The sequence below is a fragment of the Pelobates fuscus genome, chromosome 2 (assembly GCF_036172605.1).
Source record: "Pelobates fuscus isolate aPelFus1 chromosome 2, aPelFus1.pri, whole genome shotgun sequence".
NCBI lineage: Eukaryota > Metazoa > Chordata > Amphibia > Anura > Pelobatidae > Pelobates > Pelobates fuscus.
The window spans coordinates 449207984-449228166 of NC_086318.1; the positions used below are offsets into that span (position 1 = coordinate 449207984).

The following is a 20183-nucleotide window of genomic DNA, read 5'->3' on the forward strand; positions in this document are numbered from 1 at the left end:
GTTTCCCACGCATGTGCGCTCACCTCTTCCAGTTCACATAGCGTCTTGAGCACGGATCAACTGGGCACACCTGCACTGGGTAAGTGATTGCTTGTTTATATATAAACCGCAAATTTACATTTGTACACATCTTGATAAAGACCTTTTGGGTCGAAACGTTGATCGTTCATTTCTCCACGAATATATTTTGAGAAAATCCATTGAGTGCCCTCTCTTCATTTATTTTTTGCTATATTATACGCTGTGCAGCACCGTGGTCTATTGACAGAGATATATATATAAATAATAATTCTACATATATAGTTATGTAATAATTCTGCATAATTAGGTATCTTAATTAATTACAATTAGCGGGACCTGCCTGACAACCCAGGCCGAAAGTATAGGGAATTTAATTTGCTAGCACTATATTTAACTCTATAACTTTCCAAGACACCATAAAACCTGTACATGGGGGGGTACTGTTATACTCGGGAGACTTCGCTGAACACAAATATTAGTGTTTCAAAAAAGTAAAATGTATTACAACAATTATATTGTCAGTGAAAGTGAAATGTTCTGCATTTTTCACACGCAAATGGCACTTGCACAGACAATATAATTGTTGTGATACGTTTTACTGTTTTGAAACACTAATATTTGTGTTCAGCAAAGTCTCCTGGGTACAACAGTACCCCCCATGTACAGGTTTTATGGTGTTTTCAAAAGTTACAGAGTCAAATATAAGGCTTGCGTTTCAGTTTTTTCACATTGAAATTCGCCAGATTGGTTACGTTGCCTTTGAGACACTATGGTAGGCCAGGAATGGAAATCACCCCCATGATGGCATGCCATTTGTAATAGTAGACAACCCAAGGTATTGCAAATGGGGTATGTCCAGTCTTTTTTAGTAGCCATTTAGTCACAAACACTGGCCAAAATTGGCGTTCAAATTAGTTTTTTGCATTTTTCACACACAAAAGAATATTAACACTAAATTTGGCCAGTGTTTGTGACCAAGTGGCTACTAAAAAAGACTGGATATATCCCGTTTGCAATACCTTGGGTTGTCTACTTTTGCAAATGGTATGCCATCTTGGGGGTAATTCTCATTCCTGGGCTACTATACAGTCTCAAAGGCAACGTAACTAGTCTGGCGAATTTCAATGTAAAAAAACTGAAAAATTTAACATGCTGCATTTGACCCTGTAACTTCCCACAACACCATAAAACCTGTACATAGTGGATAGTGTTTTACACGTGAGACATCACTGAATACAAATATGTGTATTTTATTGCAGTAAAAGCAAACAGTATTATGAAAGTCAAAGTTAAAATGTCACGTAGAACTAAAAAAAAATGAAGAAAACTCTTATTTTCTCCCATTTTTTTTTATATTTAATTCATATTAAATTACGTTTCATACCTAAATATTTGATGATAAATGAAAGCCCGGTTTCTCCTGAACAAAATGCTTTATAATAAGGGGTGGTGTACTTAATATGAAAGAGGTGAATTACTCCTGAACAGACATATAGCGCAAATTCAAGGTTTTGTTTACAATTTGTTTTGATCACAACGTGTACATTTGGCTCAGTCCTTAAGGGGTTAAAATGAATGGTCCTTTAATCTTCATTTCCTTAGGTCATGGCTCTATTATCTGTGCCGAGGGATTGAGGATGAGCCTGTTAAGCCAAGACAGTTACCAAAGTCTATTGGATGCAGCAAAACTTTTCCAGGGAAAACTGCGCTGTCAACGCGTGAGCAGGTGTGTTAAGACATGGCACAAATACCAGAGCACATATACATGGAACAATTAATAGTTTTTGTGATGCTGTATGGGTAGCTGGGTCAGGTTTATTGGGCTAGTAACGACAGACAGGTGTGTTATATAGCATCCCTAAACCTATTCATTGTTCCTGCCGTTACTAACCCAATACACCTAACACAGCTACCAATTCATTGTTACATGCATATCACACCCTGCCGTTACTAACCCAATACACCTAACACAGCTACCAATTCATTGTTACATGTATATCACACCCTGCCGTTACTAACCCAATACACCTAACACAGCTACCTATTCATTGTTACATGTATATCACACCCTGCCGTTACTAACCCAATACACCTAACACAGCTACCAATTCATTGTTACATGTATATCACACCCTGCCGTTACTAACCCAATACACCTAACACAGCTACCAATTCATTGTTACATGCATATCACACCCTGCCGTTACTAACCCAATACACCTAACACAGCTACCAATTCATTGTTACATGTATATCACTCCCTGCCGTTACTAACCCAATACACCTAACACAGCTACCAATTCATTGTTACATGTATATCACACCCTGCCGTTACTAACCCAATACACCTAACACAGCTACCAATTCATTGTTACATGTATATCACACCCTGCCGTTACTAACCCAATACACCTAACACAGCTACCAATTCATTGTTACATGTATATCACACCCTGCCGTTACTAACCCAATACACCTAACACAGCTACCAATTCATTGTTACATGTATATCACACCCTGCCGTTACTAACCCAATACACCTAACACAGCTACCTATTCATTGTTACATGTATATCACTCCCTGCCGTTACTAACCCAATACACCTAACACAGCTACCAATTCATTGTTACATGTATATCACACCCTGCCGTTACTAACCCAATACACCTAACACAGCTACCTATTCATTGTTACATGTATATCACTCCCTGCCGTTACTAACCCAATACACCTAACACAGCTACCTATTCATTGTTACATGCATATCACACCCTGCCGTTACTAACCCAATACACCTAACACAGCTACCAATTCATTGTTACATGTATATCACTCCCTGCCGTTACTAACCCAATACACCTAACACAGCTACCTATTCATTGTTACATGTATATCACACCCTGCCGTTACTAACCCAATACACCTAACACAGCTACCAATTCATTGTTACATGCATATCACACCCTGCCGTTACTAACCCAATACACCTAACACAGCTACCTATTCATTGTTACATGTATATCACACCCTGCCGTTACTAACCCAATACACCTAACACAGCCACCTATTCATTGTTACATGTATATCACACCCTGCCGTTACTAACCCAATACACCTAACACAGCTACCAATTCATTGTTACATGTATATCACACCCTGCCGTTACTAACCCAATACACCTAACACAGCTACCTATTCATTGTTACATGCATATCACACCCTGCCGTTACTAACCCAATACACCTAACACAGCTACCAATTCATTGTTACATGTATATCACTCCCTGCCGTTACTAACCCAATACACCTAACACAGCTACCTATTCATTGTTACATGTATATCACACCCTGCCGTTACTAACCCAATACACCTAACACAGCTACCAATTCATTGTTACATGTATATCACTCCCTGCCGTTACTAACCCAATACACCTAACACAGCTACCTATTCATTGTTACATGCATATCACACCCTGCCGTTACTAACCCAATACACCTAACACAGCTACCAATTCATTGTTACATGTATATCACTCCCTGCCGTTACTAACCCAATACACCTAACACAGCTACCAATTCATTGTTACATGTATATCACTCCCTGCCGTTACTAACCCAATACACCTAACACAGCTACCAATTCATTGTTACATGTATATCACACCCTGCCGTTACTAACCCAATACACCTAACACAGCTACCAATTCATTGTTACATGTATATCACACCCTGCCGTTACTAACCCAATACACCTAACACAGCTACCAATTCATTGTTACATGTATATCACACCCTGCCGTTACTAACCCAATACACCTAACACAGCTACCAATTCATTGTTACATGTATATCACACCCTGCCGTTACTAACCCAATACACCTAACACAGCTACCTATTCATTGTTACATGTATATCACTCCCTGCCGTTACTAACCCAATACACCTAACACAGCTACCAATTCATTGTTACATGTATATCACACCCTGCCGTTACTAACCCAATACACCTAACACAGCTACCTATTCATTGTTACATGTATATCACTCCCTGCCGTTACTAACCCAATACACCTAACACAGCTACCTATTCATTGTTACATGTATATCACACCCTGCCGTTACTAACCCAATACACCTAACACAGCCACCTATTCATTGTTACATGTATATCACACCCTGCCGTTACTAACCCAATACACCTAACACAGCTACCTATTCATTGTTACATGCATATCACACCCTGCCGTTACTAACCCAATACACCTAACACAGCTACCAATTCATTGTTACATGTATATCACTCCCTGCCGTTACTAACCCAATACACCTAACACAGCTACCTATTCATTGTTACATGTATATCACACCCTGCCGTTACTAACCCAATACACCTAACACAGCTACCAATTCATTGTTACATGTATATCACTCCCTGCCGTTACTAACCCAATACACCTAACACAGCTACCTATTCATTGTTACATGTATATCACACCCTGCCGTTACTAACCCAATACACCTAACACAGCTACCAATTCATTGTTACATGCATATCACACCCTGCCGTTACTAACCCAATACACCTAACACAGCTACCTATTCATTGTTACATGTATATCACACCCTGCCGTTACTAACCCAATACACCTAACACAGCTACCAATTCATTGTTACATGTATATCACACCCTGCCGTTACTAACCCAATACACCTAACACAGCTACCAATTCATTGTTACATGTATATCACACCCTGCCGTTACTAACCCAATACACCTAACACAGCTACCTATTCATTGTTACATGTATATCACACCCTGCCGTTACTAACCCAATACACCTAACACAGCTACCTATTCATTGTTACATGTATATCACTCCCTGCCGTTACTAACCCAATACACCTAACACAGCCACCTATTCATTGTTACATGCATATCACACCCTGCCGTTACTAACCCAATACACCTAACACAGCTACCTATTCATTGTTACATGTATATCACACCCTGCCGTTACTAACCCAATACACCTAACACAGCTACCTATTCATTGTTACATGTATATCACACCCTGCCGTTACTAACCCAATACACCTAACACAGCTACCTATTCATTGTTACATGTATATCACACCCTGCCGTTACTAACCCAATACACCTAACACAGCTACCTATTCATTGTTACATGTATATCACTCCCTGCCGTTACTAACCCAATACACCTAACACAGCTACCTATTCATTGTTACATGTATATCACACCCTGCCGTTACTAACCCAATACACCTAACACAGCTACCTATTCATTGTTACATGTATATCACACCCTGCCGTTACTAACCCAATACACCTAACACAGCTACCAATTCATTGTTACATGTATATCACACCCTGCCGTTACTAACCCAATACACCTAACACAGCTACCTATTCATTGTTACATGTATATCACTCCCTGCCGTTACTAACCCAATACACCTAACACAGCCACCTATTCATTGTTACATGTATATCACACCCTGCCGTTACTAACCCAATACACCTAACACAGCTACCTATTCATTGTTACATGTATATCACACCCTGCCGTTACTAACCCAATACACCTAACACAGCTACCAATTCATTGTTACATGTATATCACACCCTGCCGTTACTAACCCAATACACCTAACACAGCTACCTATTCATTGTTACATGTATATCACTCCCTGCCGTTACTAACCCAATACACCTAACACAGCCACCTATTCATTGTTACATGTATATCACACCCTGCCGTTACTAACCCAATACACCTAACACAGCTACCTATTCATTGTTACATGTATATCACACCCTGCCGTTACTAACCCAATACACCTAACACAGCTACCAATTCATTGTTACATGTATATCACACCCTGCCGTTACTAACCCAATACACCTAACACAGCTACCAATTCATTGTTACATGTATATCACACCCTGCCGTTACTAACCCAATACACCTAACACAGCTACCAATTCATTGTTACATGTATATCACACCCTGCCGTTACTAACCCAATACACCTAACACAGCTACCAATTCATTGTTACATGTATATCACACCCTGCCGTTACTAACCCAATACACCTAACACAGCTACCAATTCATTGTTACATGTATATCACACCCTGCCGTTACTAACCCAATACACCTAACACAGCTACCAATTCATTGTTACATGTATATCACACCCTGCCGTTACTAACCCAATACACCTAACACAGCTACCTATTCATTATCACATGTATATCACACCCTGCCGTTACTAACCCAATACACCTAACACAGCTACCTATTCATTATCACATGTATATCACACCCTGCCGTTACTAACCAATTACAATGAGCTGTGTGCCGATTTATATATAACTGGTTGTTAATTGGATGAGATTGTCCTGCTCTTTTCAGGTCCAGTATTGGCTGCTACAACTGTCCACCGAGTTGGAAGAGCGATTACAAAAAGACAGAGATATGGTGAGCAGAGAGAATCACCGCACATACGGCTAGGGGTGAAATCTGAAATGAGTGTTGTAGCGGAATATATTAAGCCTGTCCTGTAATATTCATATGAGACTGCATTTGTTTATTGTATTCGTATATATGTATAATTTCGTATGTGGGTTCGGTAGTTCCATGGGAATGAAACTACCGAACCATCAGACCACCCCAGTGAGAAGTGTGCGCTTAGTTAGGCGTTCACACTTCTCCCAAACCGCAGCTTAAATGTATAATTGTTAATGCCTGGGTGGCCGCTGTTCGGTATACAAACCACGCGCGGCGGCCATCTTACGCATAAAAATATCAGCGGTGTTTGGTCGTCGAGTGTCTGGAACTCAAATCGGACACTCAAACAACCGAACACCGCTGAGACCTCCAGAGCTCCGTAACTACCGAACGGAGGGACCAAACGACCTCCCATTCGGTAGAAACAAAGTACCGAACCAGGGAACTCTAATACATGCAAAGTTAAGTATGGATGGCAAGGATTGCTATGTGTTTTTACTGCCGAACGGAGACCGGCCGCAGGGCCCAAACACATGGAACCCTTTTCGGATACTACCTCGTGTGCGGTCGGTCAAACTTCACCCTCCATCTAACTCCCGAACCCCTGGTCCGATCTGGATGAATTTTGGATATATTCTTCACCCAGATCAGGGCTACCTGGCGGTACCCTAAGATTTATGCTATGTACTAGTTTAGAGGTACATCCAGGTTTGGGGTAAATGTACAGTACAGTTAAGGGGATTATGAGTCACTCTGAGGGGAGGAGATGTGTGGGAGTTAACTGTTACTGTATTGGGTAATGTCTTAATGAGTGCAAATCCCTCCCTTGCATGGGAGAATGTCTTAACCCCTTAAGGACACACGACATGTGTGACATGTCATGATTCCCTTTTATTCCAGAAGTTTGGTCCTTAAGGGGTTAAAAGAAAGCTGTGGGAATAAACGTGAGTTCTGCTCCTGATGCTGTGTGTCGTCCAGTCATTGGGAGTGCTGTTGGGATATTGTTGGATTATTTTACCTGCTGGAATTACTACTTTATGGATCTATAATACTTGTTCCTGAGCCTCACTGGGATCTTAAGTGGAGAATAGCTGTGGGATATCAGCTCTCCGCTACATTGGTTGGCAGCGCTGGGATCCAGACTCACAGAGGAACAAGGATTAATGGAGATTGATTACTCTACATTAAAGCGATCCACATTGAAAGATCTTCTGGAAGCAAAAGGTATTCCAGCCAGCAACAAAACAAAGGCAACACTTATCGCTGTTGGCACAATACCGAACAGAGGATGGTTCGGTTGCTGAACAGAGGAATGAGACAGACAGTACAGAGCAAGAGGAGTTCCAAAGACAAGTCCATTTCAGACTGTCATTTTATGGGGAGAACCCACCAACGGAAATAATCTCCAAAACCATGACGGAGGTACAAGAGTTTGTAATGCGACAAAGGAGACCGCAGACGCCAGAAAGAAGTCCAGCAGTAGCTATGGTACAAGAGGGTAAGCCTAAAATCCCATACCAGGCGTTTAAAATGTATGTAGAAGCGGAGGAGGATATAGATGCCTTCCTCCAAGACTTTGAGAGACTGTGTACGCTGCATAACATCCATAGGGAGGATTGGGTACCCATCTTAGCAGGACGGCTATCAGGGAGGGCAGCTGAAGCCTACCGTACAATACCAGATACATAAATCAGGGATTACAGCCGTGTGAAAGAAGTTATCCTGGCCCGGTATGCTATGACACCAGAGGCCTACCGGAAGCGCTTCAGGGAACTGAAAAAAGCGGAAAAGGACTCACACGCAGAATGGGCTTGCCGGTTACAAAGGGCAGCCCTCGGATGGGTACAGGCGAACCAGGCACGGTCCATGGAGGACTTATTACAAATGCTACTATTGGAACAGTTTTATGAGGGGATCCCCGCAGAGCTGCAGGAATGGGTGAGAGACCGTAACCCCACGTCCCTCACAGAAGCAGCTAAAAAGGTGGATGATTTTATGGATGCCCGCCGGCAGCACAAGGTAGTGAGTGTTAAACCTGCTATGCGACCGCTAGGAGGAAACTCTTTCTCCACTAACGCTCACCCCCCACCGAGACAACCTCCTTCACCAGCACCTGCAGCAGCGCAACCGAGATATCGCCCAACTGCTTCTGTGCAATGCCACCGGTGCCAGAAGTGGGGACACTACCAGCGAGAATGCCCACAGTCTAGAGACCGCACCACCTGGATCCGACCAGGGCCGTCACCACCACCACAGAGAGCCGCAGCACATCATTACCAGGACGAGACACCCATCACATATGGCTCTGCAGTTCCAATTACGTCTGTGGAACAGTGGGAGGTGTTGCACGAAGCCAACCCACTGCAGGCACAGGCGGATAATCGACAACACCATAGGCAAACCGTTTACCTAGAAGGGAAGCCTATGCAAGGGCTCAGAGACTCGGGAGCCACCATCACCTTGGTCCAAAGTCACTTGGTCTCTGACAGGGCCAAAACCAACAAGACTGTGGCTGCCAGGGTTGCTGGGGGAGCCGTGTATCGGCTAAATATAGCAAGGGTTCATTTGCATTGGGGTGTGGGGTCAGGAATTGTGGAAGTGGGGCTGATGCCGCAATTGCCCGCTGAGGTGATATTGGGAAATGACCTGGGCAAACTTACGTCTGCATTTGAGCCACAAACCACTGAGGAAGCACACCCAGTGGTCACCAGGCAACAGGCCCGCACCCAGGACTACAACACACTGCCGGAGGTCCAGGTAAGAGTTCCTTCCCCTTCCCTAGACTGTGTCCCTTGGGCCCCTCCTGACAAATTTGCGGAAGAGGTGATCACTGACCCTACCCTACAGGTATATAGAGACAAAGTCACCTCTGACCAACCTGGGGCGGAGGGGGAAAGATTTGTATGGGATAGGCAGTTATTGTACCGGGAGTCAGACAAGCAGGTAGCTGGGTCAGACCCGATTGTTGTAAGGAAGCTTGTAGTACCACAGAGGTACCGAACCGAATTGCTCCGGATAGCTCACGATATTCCGCTATCTGGGCATTTGGGGGTCAGTCGTACCAGGTATCGGTTGACCCAAAGTTTCTTTTGGCCAGGAATTAGCCAGGAGGTGCGCAAATATTGTAGCACCTGCGATACGTGCCAGAGGGTAGGGAAGAGGGGGGATCGGCGTAAAGCCAAGTTACACCCGCTACCCATAATTGAAGAACCCTTCCATAGAATAGCAGTGGACATCATAGGCCCCCTACGGAAACCTAGCCCATCTGGCAAAAAGTACATTTTGACCGTAGTAGATTATGCCACCCTCTACCCAGAGGCGGTGGCCTTGACAAACATTCACGCAGAAATCGTGGCCGAGGATCTGATGCAGATTTTCTCCCGGATGGGGTTACCCAGAGAGATTATCTCGGATCAGGGTACTCAGTTCACGGCAGAGGTCACCCAACATCTCTGGAAGTTTTGTAAGGTCAGGCCCATAATTAGTGCCCCCTACCATCCCCAGACCAATGGGCTCTGCGAAAGGTTCAATGGCACCTTAAAACAAATGCTCCGAACCTTTGCTGAGACCCACCGAGACTGGGAGCGATTCCTGCCCCATCTCCTATTTGCTTACCGTGAGGTGCCGCAGGAATCCACAGGATTTTCCCCATTTGAACTGTTATTCGGGAGGAGAGTAAGGGGACCCCTAGACTTAATTAGGGAGCATTGGGAGGGAGACCGGAGCGCAGGCGGCACCCCTATTGTACCATATGTGTTGGCCCTCCGAGACAGTCTGGAAGCACTAACTAAGACGGTAAAGGAGAACATGCAGGCGGCTCAGATGCGCCAGCGCACATGGTACGATCGGGGCGCCATGGACCGTAGCTTTCAGGTTGGGCAGAAAGTTTTAATTTTAAAACCTGTCCGACATGATAAGCTACAGGCCGCCTGGCAAGGCCCTTATAGAGTGGTAGAACAGAGATGTGACACCACTTATATAATTGGCCTCTGCGTAGGGACTGGAGGGCGACGCATGATCCATGTGAACATGATGAAACCCTACCAGGAACGCTCAGAAGAGGTGACGGTTATTTGTGCACCCACCTCTGACGAGTGTGGCAGCCTACCCCTCCCTGATCTGCTGGGAGACGGACAGCTGTCTGGAGATTTAGGAGAGGTTGTACTGGGGGATCAGTTCCGAGTCCACAGGAGCGTATCGTGGTACAACAACTACTGCAAGAGAAGCAGGAGACCTTCTCTAATGTACCTGGATACACCCCTCTGGCTACCCACCGAGTAGAAACCCCAGGGCATCTCCCCATGCGCCAGACCCCGTACCGCATCCCTGAAGCGGTGCGGGAGAATATGCGCAAGGAGATCGAGGAGATGCTCCAGCTGGGAGTGATTGAACCCTCAGTCCCTGGGCTTCTCCCGTGGTCCTCGTACCAAAGCGAGACGGTACGACCCGCTTTTGCGTGGACTACAGGAGATTGAATGAAAAAACTATATCCGACGCATACCCTATGCCTAGGATAGATGAACTGCTAGACCGGATGGCCAGAGGCCAATACCTTACTACTATTGATCTGTGTAAGGGGTATTGGCAGATTCCATTGGCTCCGGACGGCATCCCTAAGTCAGCCTTTGTCACCCCATTCGGCTTGTACCACTTCAAAGTCATGCCGTTTGAGATGAAAAACGCTCCGGCTACCTTCCAGCGGATGGTGGACCGACTCCTAGATGGGTTCCAAGACTACACCTGTGCATATCTCGACGATATTGCCATATTTAGCAATACCTGGCAGGAGCACTTGGCCCATATAGGAGCGGTTCTAGACAGAATCAGGGAAGCCGGTCTGACATTGAAACCGGCTAAATGTAGTATTGGGATGGCCGAGGTACATCGAGTGGGCTGTGGCAAGCAGAAGCCAGAACCAGCCAAAATAGAGGCTGTAGCCCAGTGGCCTACCCCTAAGACTAAGACCCAGGTGTTAGCTTTTGTAGGGACAGCAGGATATTACAGAAAGTTTGTCCCCAATTATAGCACCCTGGCCAAACCCCTCACTGACCTGACCCGTAAAAACCTTCCCCGCCAAGTAACCTGGACCCCGGAGTGTGAGCAGGCATTCCAACACCTGAAAAATGCACTTGTTAATGCCCCTGTCTTGGCAGCTCCCAATCCAACTAAACTTTTTCTTGTACACACAGACGCTTCTATGTTTGGATTGGGGGCAGTACTGAGCCAAGTCGGGGCCGATGGCGGAGAACATTCCGTGGCTTACATCAGTCGCAAGATGTTACCCAGAGAAGTAAGCTACGCCGCCATCGAGAAGGAATGCCTGGCTGTGATGTGGGCCCTAAAGAAGTTGCAGCCATATTTATATGGACAGGCTTTTTCCCTGCTCACGGATCACAACCCGTTAGTCTGGCTGAACCGGGTGGCTGGGGACAATGCCAGGCTGCTGCGCTGGAGTTTGGCGCTGCAGCCTTTTGACTTTAACATTCAGTACCGCCCGGGTAAGCAAAATGGAAACGCTGACGGGTTGTCGAGACAAACTGATTTTGAGAAATGATCCGTGAGCAACCCGGACATCCCCAAGCCGATCCATGTGGGATCAGACTGTGTATGCCGGCTTATGGGCAAGAGGGAGCAGTGTAGCGGATTGTATTAAGCCTGTCCTGTAATATTCATATGAGACTGCATTCGTTTATTCTATTCGTATATATGTATAATTTCGGATGTGGGTTCGGTAGTTCCATGGGAATGAAACTACCGAACCATCAGACCACCCCAGTGAGAAGTGTGCGCCTCGTTAGGCGTTCACACTTCTCCCAAACCGCAGCTTAAATGTATAATTGTTAATGCCTGGGTGGCCGCTGTTCGGTATACGAACCACGCGCGGCGGCCATCTTACGCATAAAAATCTCAGCGGTGTTTGGTCGTCGAGTGTCTGGAACTCAAATCGGACACTCAAACAAATCGGACACTCGAACACCGCTGAGACCTCCAGAGCTCCGTAACTACCTAACGGAGGGACCAAACGACCTCCCATTCGGTAGAAACAAAGTACCGAACCAGGGAACTCTAATACATGTAAAGTTAAGTATGGATGGCAAGGATTGCTATGTGTTTTTACTGCCGAACGGAGACCGGCCGCAGGGCCCAAACACATGGAACCCTTTTCGGATACTACCTCGTGTGCGGTCGGTCAAACTTCACCCTCCATCTAACTCCCAAACCCCTGGTCCGATCTGGGTGAATTTTGGATATATTCTTCACCCAGATCAGGGCTACCTGGCGGTACCCTAAGATTTATGCTATGTACTAGTTTAGAGGTACATCCAGGTTTGGGGTAAATGTGCAGTATAGTTAAGGGGATTATGAGTCACTCTGAGGGGAGGAGATGTGTGGGAGTTAACTGTTACTGTATTGGGTAATGTCTTAATGAGTGCAAATCCCTCCCTTGCATGAGAGAATGTCTTAAAAGAAAGCTGTGGGAATAAACGTGAGTTCTGCTCCTGATGCTGTGTGTCGTCCAGTCATTGGGAGTGCTGTTGGGATATTGTTGATTATTTTGCCTGCTGGAATTACTACTTTATGGATCTATAATACTTGTTCCTGAGCCTCACTGGGATCTTGAGTGGAGAATAGCTGTGGGATATCAGCTCTCCACTACAAGTGTCATATGATTATTTCAAGATCTACACTGAGCTCCAAACAACTTTATCTTAATGAAGTAGTTTTGGTGTATAAATAACTTTATTAACCGCCATATTGCCAGTCAGTCTTCACTAACCTGACCGCCTTTTATTTAAACCCTATAACTTTATTAACCACCAAATAGCAAGTCAGTCTTAACTAACCTGACCGCCTTTTATTTAAACCCTATAACTTTATTAAACACCATATTGCCAGTCAGTCTTATCTAACCTGGCCGCCTTTAATTTAAACCCTATAACTTTATTAACCACCATATAGCCAGTCAGTCTTGACTAACCTGACCGCCTTTTATTTAAACCCTATAACTTTATTAACCGCCATATTGCCAGTCAGTCTTAACTAACCTGACCGCCTTTTATTTAAACCCTATAACTTTATTAACCGCCATATTGCCAGTCAGTCCTAACTAACCTGACCGCCTTTTATTTAAACCCTATAACTTTATTAACCACCAAATAGCCAGTCAGTCTTAGCTAACCTGACCGCCTTTTATTTAAAACCCTATAACTTTATTAACCACCATATTGCCAGTCAGTCTTATCTAACCTGACCGCCTTTTATTTAAAACCCTATAACTTTATTAACCGCCATATTGCCAGTCAGTCTTAACTAACCTGACCGCCTTTTATTTAAAACCCTATAACTTTATTAACCACCATATTGCCAGTCAGTCTTATCTAACCTGACCGCCTTTTATTTAAAACCCTATAACTTTATTAACCGCCATATTGCCAGTCAGTCTTAACTAACCTGGCCGCCTTTTATTTAAACCCTATAACTTTATTAACCGCCATATTGCCAGTCAGTCTTATCTAACCTGGCCGCCTTTTATTTAAACCCTATAACTTTATTAACCACTGATGTAGATTAATTTAGAAATAAACAAATATGTTTAAATGTCTATCTGTTCCTGTCCAAATCTGAGATGATTAAATTGCGTATACGCAGAAGTAAGCTCACACTGACACATGGAGTTCAGGTTAAAAGCACTTCAGAAAATTTAATGCAATCTGGTTGGAAAACAGTTGTGCAGATCTTTTTAAAAGCAAAATGACATCATCATTGAATATCAGATAATAACAAATAAACATCATTAATTGGATTAAACGTTATGTGACTATATCAGTGTCCACCCATCAATATTATTAATTGGCTCAGGGATTTGAGTGACCAGCTAGGTGTCCTCCCACCGGGAGGTGGTATTGTTCTGGACAAGGGTGTGGACAGAAGGCTCAGGCGCCATCTTTCCCAGCATGAGGTTTACTCGGTGGAAAGGGGGGCTTGAGCGTCATTTTACACAGTCAGTGATATCGGGCCTCATGTCCAGGTGCAAGGTCTCTTATGAATAGAACATTTCATTACTACTGTGTTCTCGTGGCCTTCAAATTATACTATGTTGCAAGTTAGGGGAAAGTCAGTAAAGTCAGAGAAATGGGAGTGGATAGTATAATAATATAGAAAGTGTAGAAAAGATGAAAGGCAAGGAAAATCCTTAGAGACAGACACAGGAGTTCATGAGACTCCTAATTAGACAAACAAGACAACAAAACAATTGAAATACAGTGCATGCATCACAGTTCAAATAAAATCAACAGTAATCCCTTTCCTTTACTCGTGTGCTTACTCCAAAGTCACCTCCCTCAATCCCGTAGTATCTTACTACCAGCGGCCAAGGATAACAGCTAACACCGGTCCGAAATCCATATGCCTCCCTCGACACAGCAGCCCACTAATAGTGTCTGCGCTACCCTCACCCTTGTAGTGCCCCTATAAAAACCCACTTTATAAGTCCCACTACTCCGTGGTGATGAAGACAGCAATGCCTGCCCGAATTCACGCACCACAAATAAAAATTGGAATGGCTCCAGCTCAGCGCTCAAAGCTGGAGGGTACCACCACTCTGCAAGCAGAGTAACGTGCACAGAGAAGCTAGCTAGGCTATCAAAGTGACACCAGAAGGATCCCCAGGAAACTATGAGTCTACACAATCTCCACAGATCCAACACACCTCTTTTTCCCTACAGCCCCAGCCACGAGGCTCCTAAAAGAGTAAAACAGGAAAAGAAGACCCCCAGGAACACATCCACAGGTCAACCCCCCTTTTTCCCTACAACCACAGCACCGTGGTTCCTAAAAGGAGTAAAACAGGCAACAGAAGACCCAGGCAAATCCCCTCAGGTCCACCCCCCTTTATCCCAAAAGGGGTAAAATACAAACAGATAGACAGACAAACTGAAGACCCAGGCAAGTCCCCTCAGGTCCACCCCCCTTTATCCCAAAAAGGGGAAAACAAGCAAGACAGAGAACCCCAGGCAAATCCCCTGCAGGTCCCCACCCCCCCTTTATCTCAAAATGGGGAAACAGGCAAACAATTCAAACACACCCAGGCAACAGATAGACTAAAATGCAGGTAAACAAGTGAGTAACGAGACACCGGGCAAGATATTACCTGTCTTTGATGTCCTCCCGGGAAGCAGTCACAGACACGTGGACGGTTTAATCCAAGGGGCCGGAACATACCGGTGGCTCTGCAGAAGTCTCTACCGTGTACCTGGAGGTGATCAGTCTCCTTTCCTACCCCCAGGATTCCCCCGTCTAACAGCATCTTCCTTAGGACGGCTCACCGTCCAGAGGCCATAGCCCGATGCCCCACGTTGGATGCGCCAAATTGATGTAGATTAATTTAGAAATAAACAAATATGTTTAAATGTCTATCTGTTCCTGTCCAAATCTGAGATGATTAAATTGCGTATACGCAGAAGTAAGCTCACACTGACACATGGAGTTCAGGTTAAAAGCACTTCAGAAAATTTAATGCAATCTGGTTGGAAAACAGTTGTGCAGATCTTTTTAAAAGCAAAATGACATCATCATTGAATATCAGATAATAACAAACAAACATCATTAATTGGATTAAACGTTATGTGACTATATCAGTGTCCACCCATCAATATTATTAATTGGCTCAGGGATTTGAGTGACCAGCTAGGTGTCCTCCCACCGGGAGGTGGTATTGTTCTGGACAAGGGTGTGGACAGAAGGCTCAGGCGCCATCTTTCCCAGCATGAGGTTTACTCGGTGGAAAGGGGGGCTTGAGCGTCATTTTACACAGTCAGTGATATCGGGCCTCATGTCCAGGTGCAAGGTCTCTTATGAATAGAACATTTCATTACTACTGTGTTCTCGTGGCCTTCAAATTATACTATGTTGCAAGTTAGGGGAAAGTCAGTAAAGTCAGCAGTTCCTGAGTTAATCATGTCTTTATAGAGAATACAGTCTTTGTCTATTGTATTAGATGTGCTGGGAAATTCTGTCATGTAATGTAGTTTTAAAATGAACAAGTTAGGTTATGAGGACAAAATGGAGGATTGAAGAAGTCAGGTTAGGAGGACAAAATGGAGGATTCACAGTATGCAGTTAAAATGGAGTTAGTACAATAATTCAATACAAGTTCAATAAAGATTTTTAATAATTCTACATCACCACCATATTGCCAGTCAGTCTTAACTAACCTGACCGCCTTTTATTTAAACCCTATAACTTTATTAACCGCCATATAGCCAGTCAGTCTTAACTAACCTGGCCGCCTTTTATTTAAACCCTATAACTTTATTAACCGCCATATAGCCAGTCAGTCTTAACTAACCTGGCCGCCTTTTATTTAAACCCTATAACTTTATTAACCACCATATGGCCAGTCAGTCTTAACTAACCTGACCGCCTTTTATTTAAACCCTATAACTTTATTAACCGCCATATTGCCAGTCAGTCTTAACTAACCTGACCGCCTTTTATTTAAACCCTATAACTTTATTAACCACCATATTGCCAGTCAGTCTTAGCTAACCTGACCGCCTTTTATTTAAACCCTATAACTTTATTAACCGCCATATTGCCAGTCAGTCTTAGCTAACCTGACCGCCTTTTATTTAAACCCTATAACTTTATTAACCACCATATTGCCAGTCAGTCTTAACTAACCTGACTGCCTTTTATTTAAACCCTATAACTTTATTAACCGCCATATTGCCAGTCAGTCTTAACTAACCTGACCGCCTTTTATTTAAACCCTATAACTTTATTAACCACCATATTGCCAGTCAGTCTTAGCTAACCTGGCCGCCTTTTATTTAAACCCTATAACTTTATTAACCACCATATTGCCAGTCAGTCTTAACTAACCTGACCGCCTTTAATTTAAACCCTATAACTTTATTAACCACCATATTGCCAGTCAGTCTTAACTAACCTGGCCGCCTTTTATTTAAACCCTATAACTTTATTAACCGCCATATTGCCAGTCAGTCTTAGCTAACCTGACCGCCTTTTATTTAAACCCTATAACTTTATTAACCGCCATATTGCCAGTCAGTCATAACTAACCTGGCCGCCTTTTATTTAAACCCTATAACTTTATTAACCACCATATTGCCAGTCAGTCTTAGCTAACCTGGCCGCCTTTTATTTAAACCCTATAACTTTATTAACCACCATATTGCCAGTCAGTCTTAACTAACCTGACCGCCTTTAATTTAAACCCTATAACTTTATTAACCACCATATTGCCAGTCAGTCTTAACTAACCTGACCGCCTTTTATTTAAACCCTTTAACTTTATTAACCGCCATATTGCCAGTCAGTCTTAACTAACCTGGCCGCCTTTTATTTAAACCCTATAACTTTATTAACCGCCATATTGCCAGTCAGTCTTATCTAACCTGACCGCCTTTTATTTAAACCCTATAACTTTATTAACCGCCATATTGCCAGTCAGTCTTAACTAACCTGACCGCCTTTTATTTAAACCCTATAACTTTATTAACCACCATATAGCCAGTCAGTCTTAGCTAACCTGACCGCCTTTTATTTAAACCCTATAACTTTATTAACCACCATATTGCCAGTCAGTCTTAGCTAACCTGACCGCCTTTTATTTAAACCCTATAACTTTATTAACCGCCATATTGCCAGTCAGTCTTAGCTAACCTGACCGCCTTTTATTTAAACCCTATAACTTTATTAACCACCATATTGCCAGTCAGTCTTAGCTAACCTGACTGCCTTTTATTTAAACCCTATAACTTTATTAACCGCCATATTGCCAGTCAGTCTTAACTAACCTGACCGCCTTTTATTTAAACCCTATAACTTTATTAACCACCATATTGCCAGTCAGTCTTAGCTAACCTGACTGCCTTTTATTTAAACCCTATAACTTTATTAACCACCATATTGCCAGTCAGTCTTATCTAACCTGACCTCCTTCTATTTAAACCCTATAACTTTATTAACCACCATATTGCCAGTCAGTCTTATCTAACCTGACTGCCTTTTATTTAAACCCTATAACTTTATTAACCACCATATTGCCAGTCAGTCTTATCTAACCTGACCTCCTTCTATTTAAACCCTATAACTTTATTAACCGCCATATTGCCAGTCAGTCTTAACTAACCTGGCCGCCTTTAATTTAAACCCTATAACTTTATTAACCGCCATATTGCCAGTCAGTCTTAACTAACCTGACCGCCTTTATTTAAACCCTATAACTTTATTAACCGCCATATTGCCAGTCAGTCTTAGCTAACCTGACCGCCTTTTATTTAAACCCTATAACTTTATTAACCACCATATAGCCAGTCAGTCTTATCTAACCTGACCGCCTTTTATTTAAACCCTATAACTTTATTAACCGCCATATTGCCAGTCAGTCTTGGCTAACCTGACCGCCTTTTATTTAAACCCTATAACTTTATTAACCACCATATAGCCAGTCAGTCTTATCTAACCTGACCGCCTTTTATTTAAACCCTATAACTTTATTAACCACCATATTGCCAGTCAGTCTTAGCTAACCTGACTGCCTTTTATTTAAACCCTATAACTTTATTAACCACCATATTGCCAGTCAGTCTTATCTAACCTGACCGCCTTTTATTTAAACCCTATAACTTTATTAACCACCATATTGCCAGTCAGTCTTAACTAACCTGACCGCCTTTTATTTAAACCCTATAACTTTATTAACCACCATATTGCCAGTCAGTCTTATCTAACCTGACCGCCTTTTATTTAAACCCTATAACTTTATTAACCACCATATTGCCAGTCAGTCTTAACTAACCTGACCGCCTTTTATTTAAACCCTATAACTTTATTAACCACCATATTGCCAGTCAGTCTTATCTAACCTGACCGCCTTTTATTTAAACCCTATAACTTTATTAACCACCATATTGCCAGTCAGTCTTATCTAACCTGACCGCCTTTTATTTAAACCCTATAACTTTATTAACCACCATATTGCCAGTCAGTCTTAACTAACCTGACCGCCTTTTATTTAAACCCTATAACTTTATTAACCACCATATTGCCAGTCAGTCTTAACTAACCTGACCGCCTTTTATTTAAACCCTTTAACTTTATTAACCGCCATATTGCCAGTCAGTCTTAACTAACCTGGCCGCCTTTTATTTAAACCCTATAACTTTATTAACCGCCATATTGCCAGTCAGTCTTAGCTAACCTGGCCGCCTTTTATTTAAACCCTATAACTTTATTAACCGCCATATTGCCAGTCAGTCTTAACTAACCTGGCCGCCTTTTATTTAAACCCTATAACTTTATTAACCACCAAATAGCCGGTCAGTCTTAACTAACCTGGCCGCCTTTTATTTAAACCCTATAACTTTATTAACCGCCATATTGCCTGTCAGTCTTAGCTAACCTGGCCGCCTTTTATTTAAACCCTATAACTTTATTAACCACCAAATAGCCAGTCAGTCTTATCTAACCTGACTGCCTTTTATTTAAACCCTATAACTTTATTAACCACCATATTGCCAGTCAGTCTTAACTAACCTGACCGCCTTTTATTTAAACCCTATAACTTTATTAACCACCATATTGCCTGTCAGTC

At 43.1% G+C, this 20183-nt stretch overlaps 1 protein-coding gene across 1 annotated transcript in view; it reads left to right on the top strand.

Moving 5' to 3' along the window:
• The window catches only part of POLH (DNA polymerase eta), a 130750-nt gene that overhangs the window by 97912 nt on the left and 12655 nt on the right, over window positions 1–20183 (top strand). Inside the window, exons 8-9 of the mRNA XM_063441570.1 lie at window positions 1624–1747; window positions 6467–6532. Of these exons, the coding sequence (XP_063297640.1) occupies window positions 1624–1747; window positions 6467–6532 (190 nt within the window). The remainder of the gene's footprint in view (window positions 1–1623; window positions 1748–6466; window positions 6533–20183) is intronic.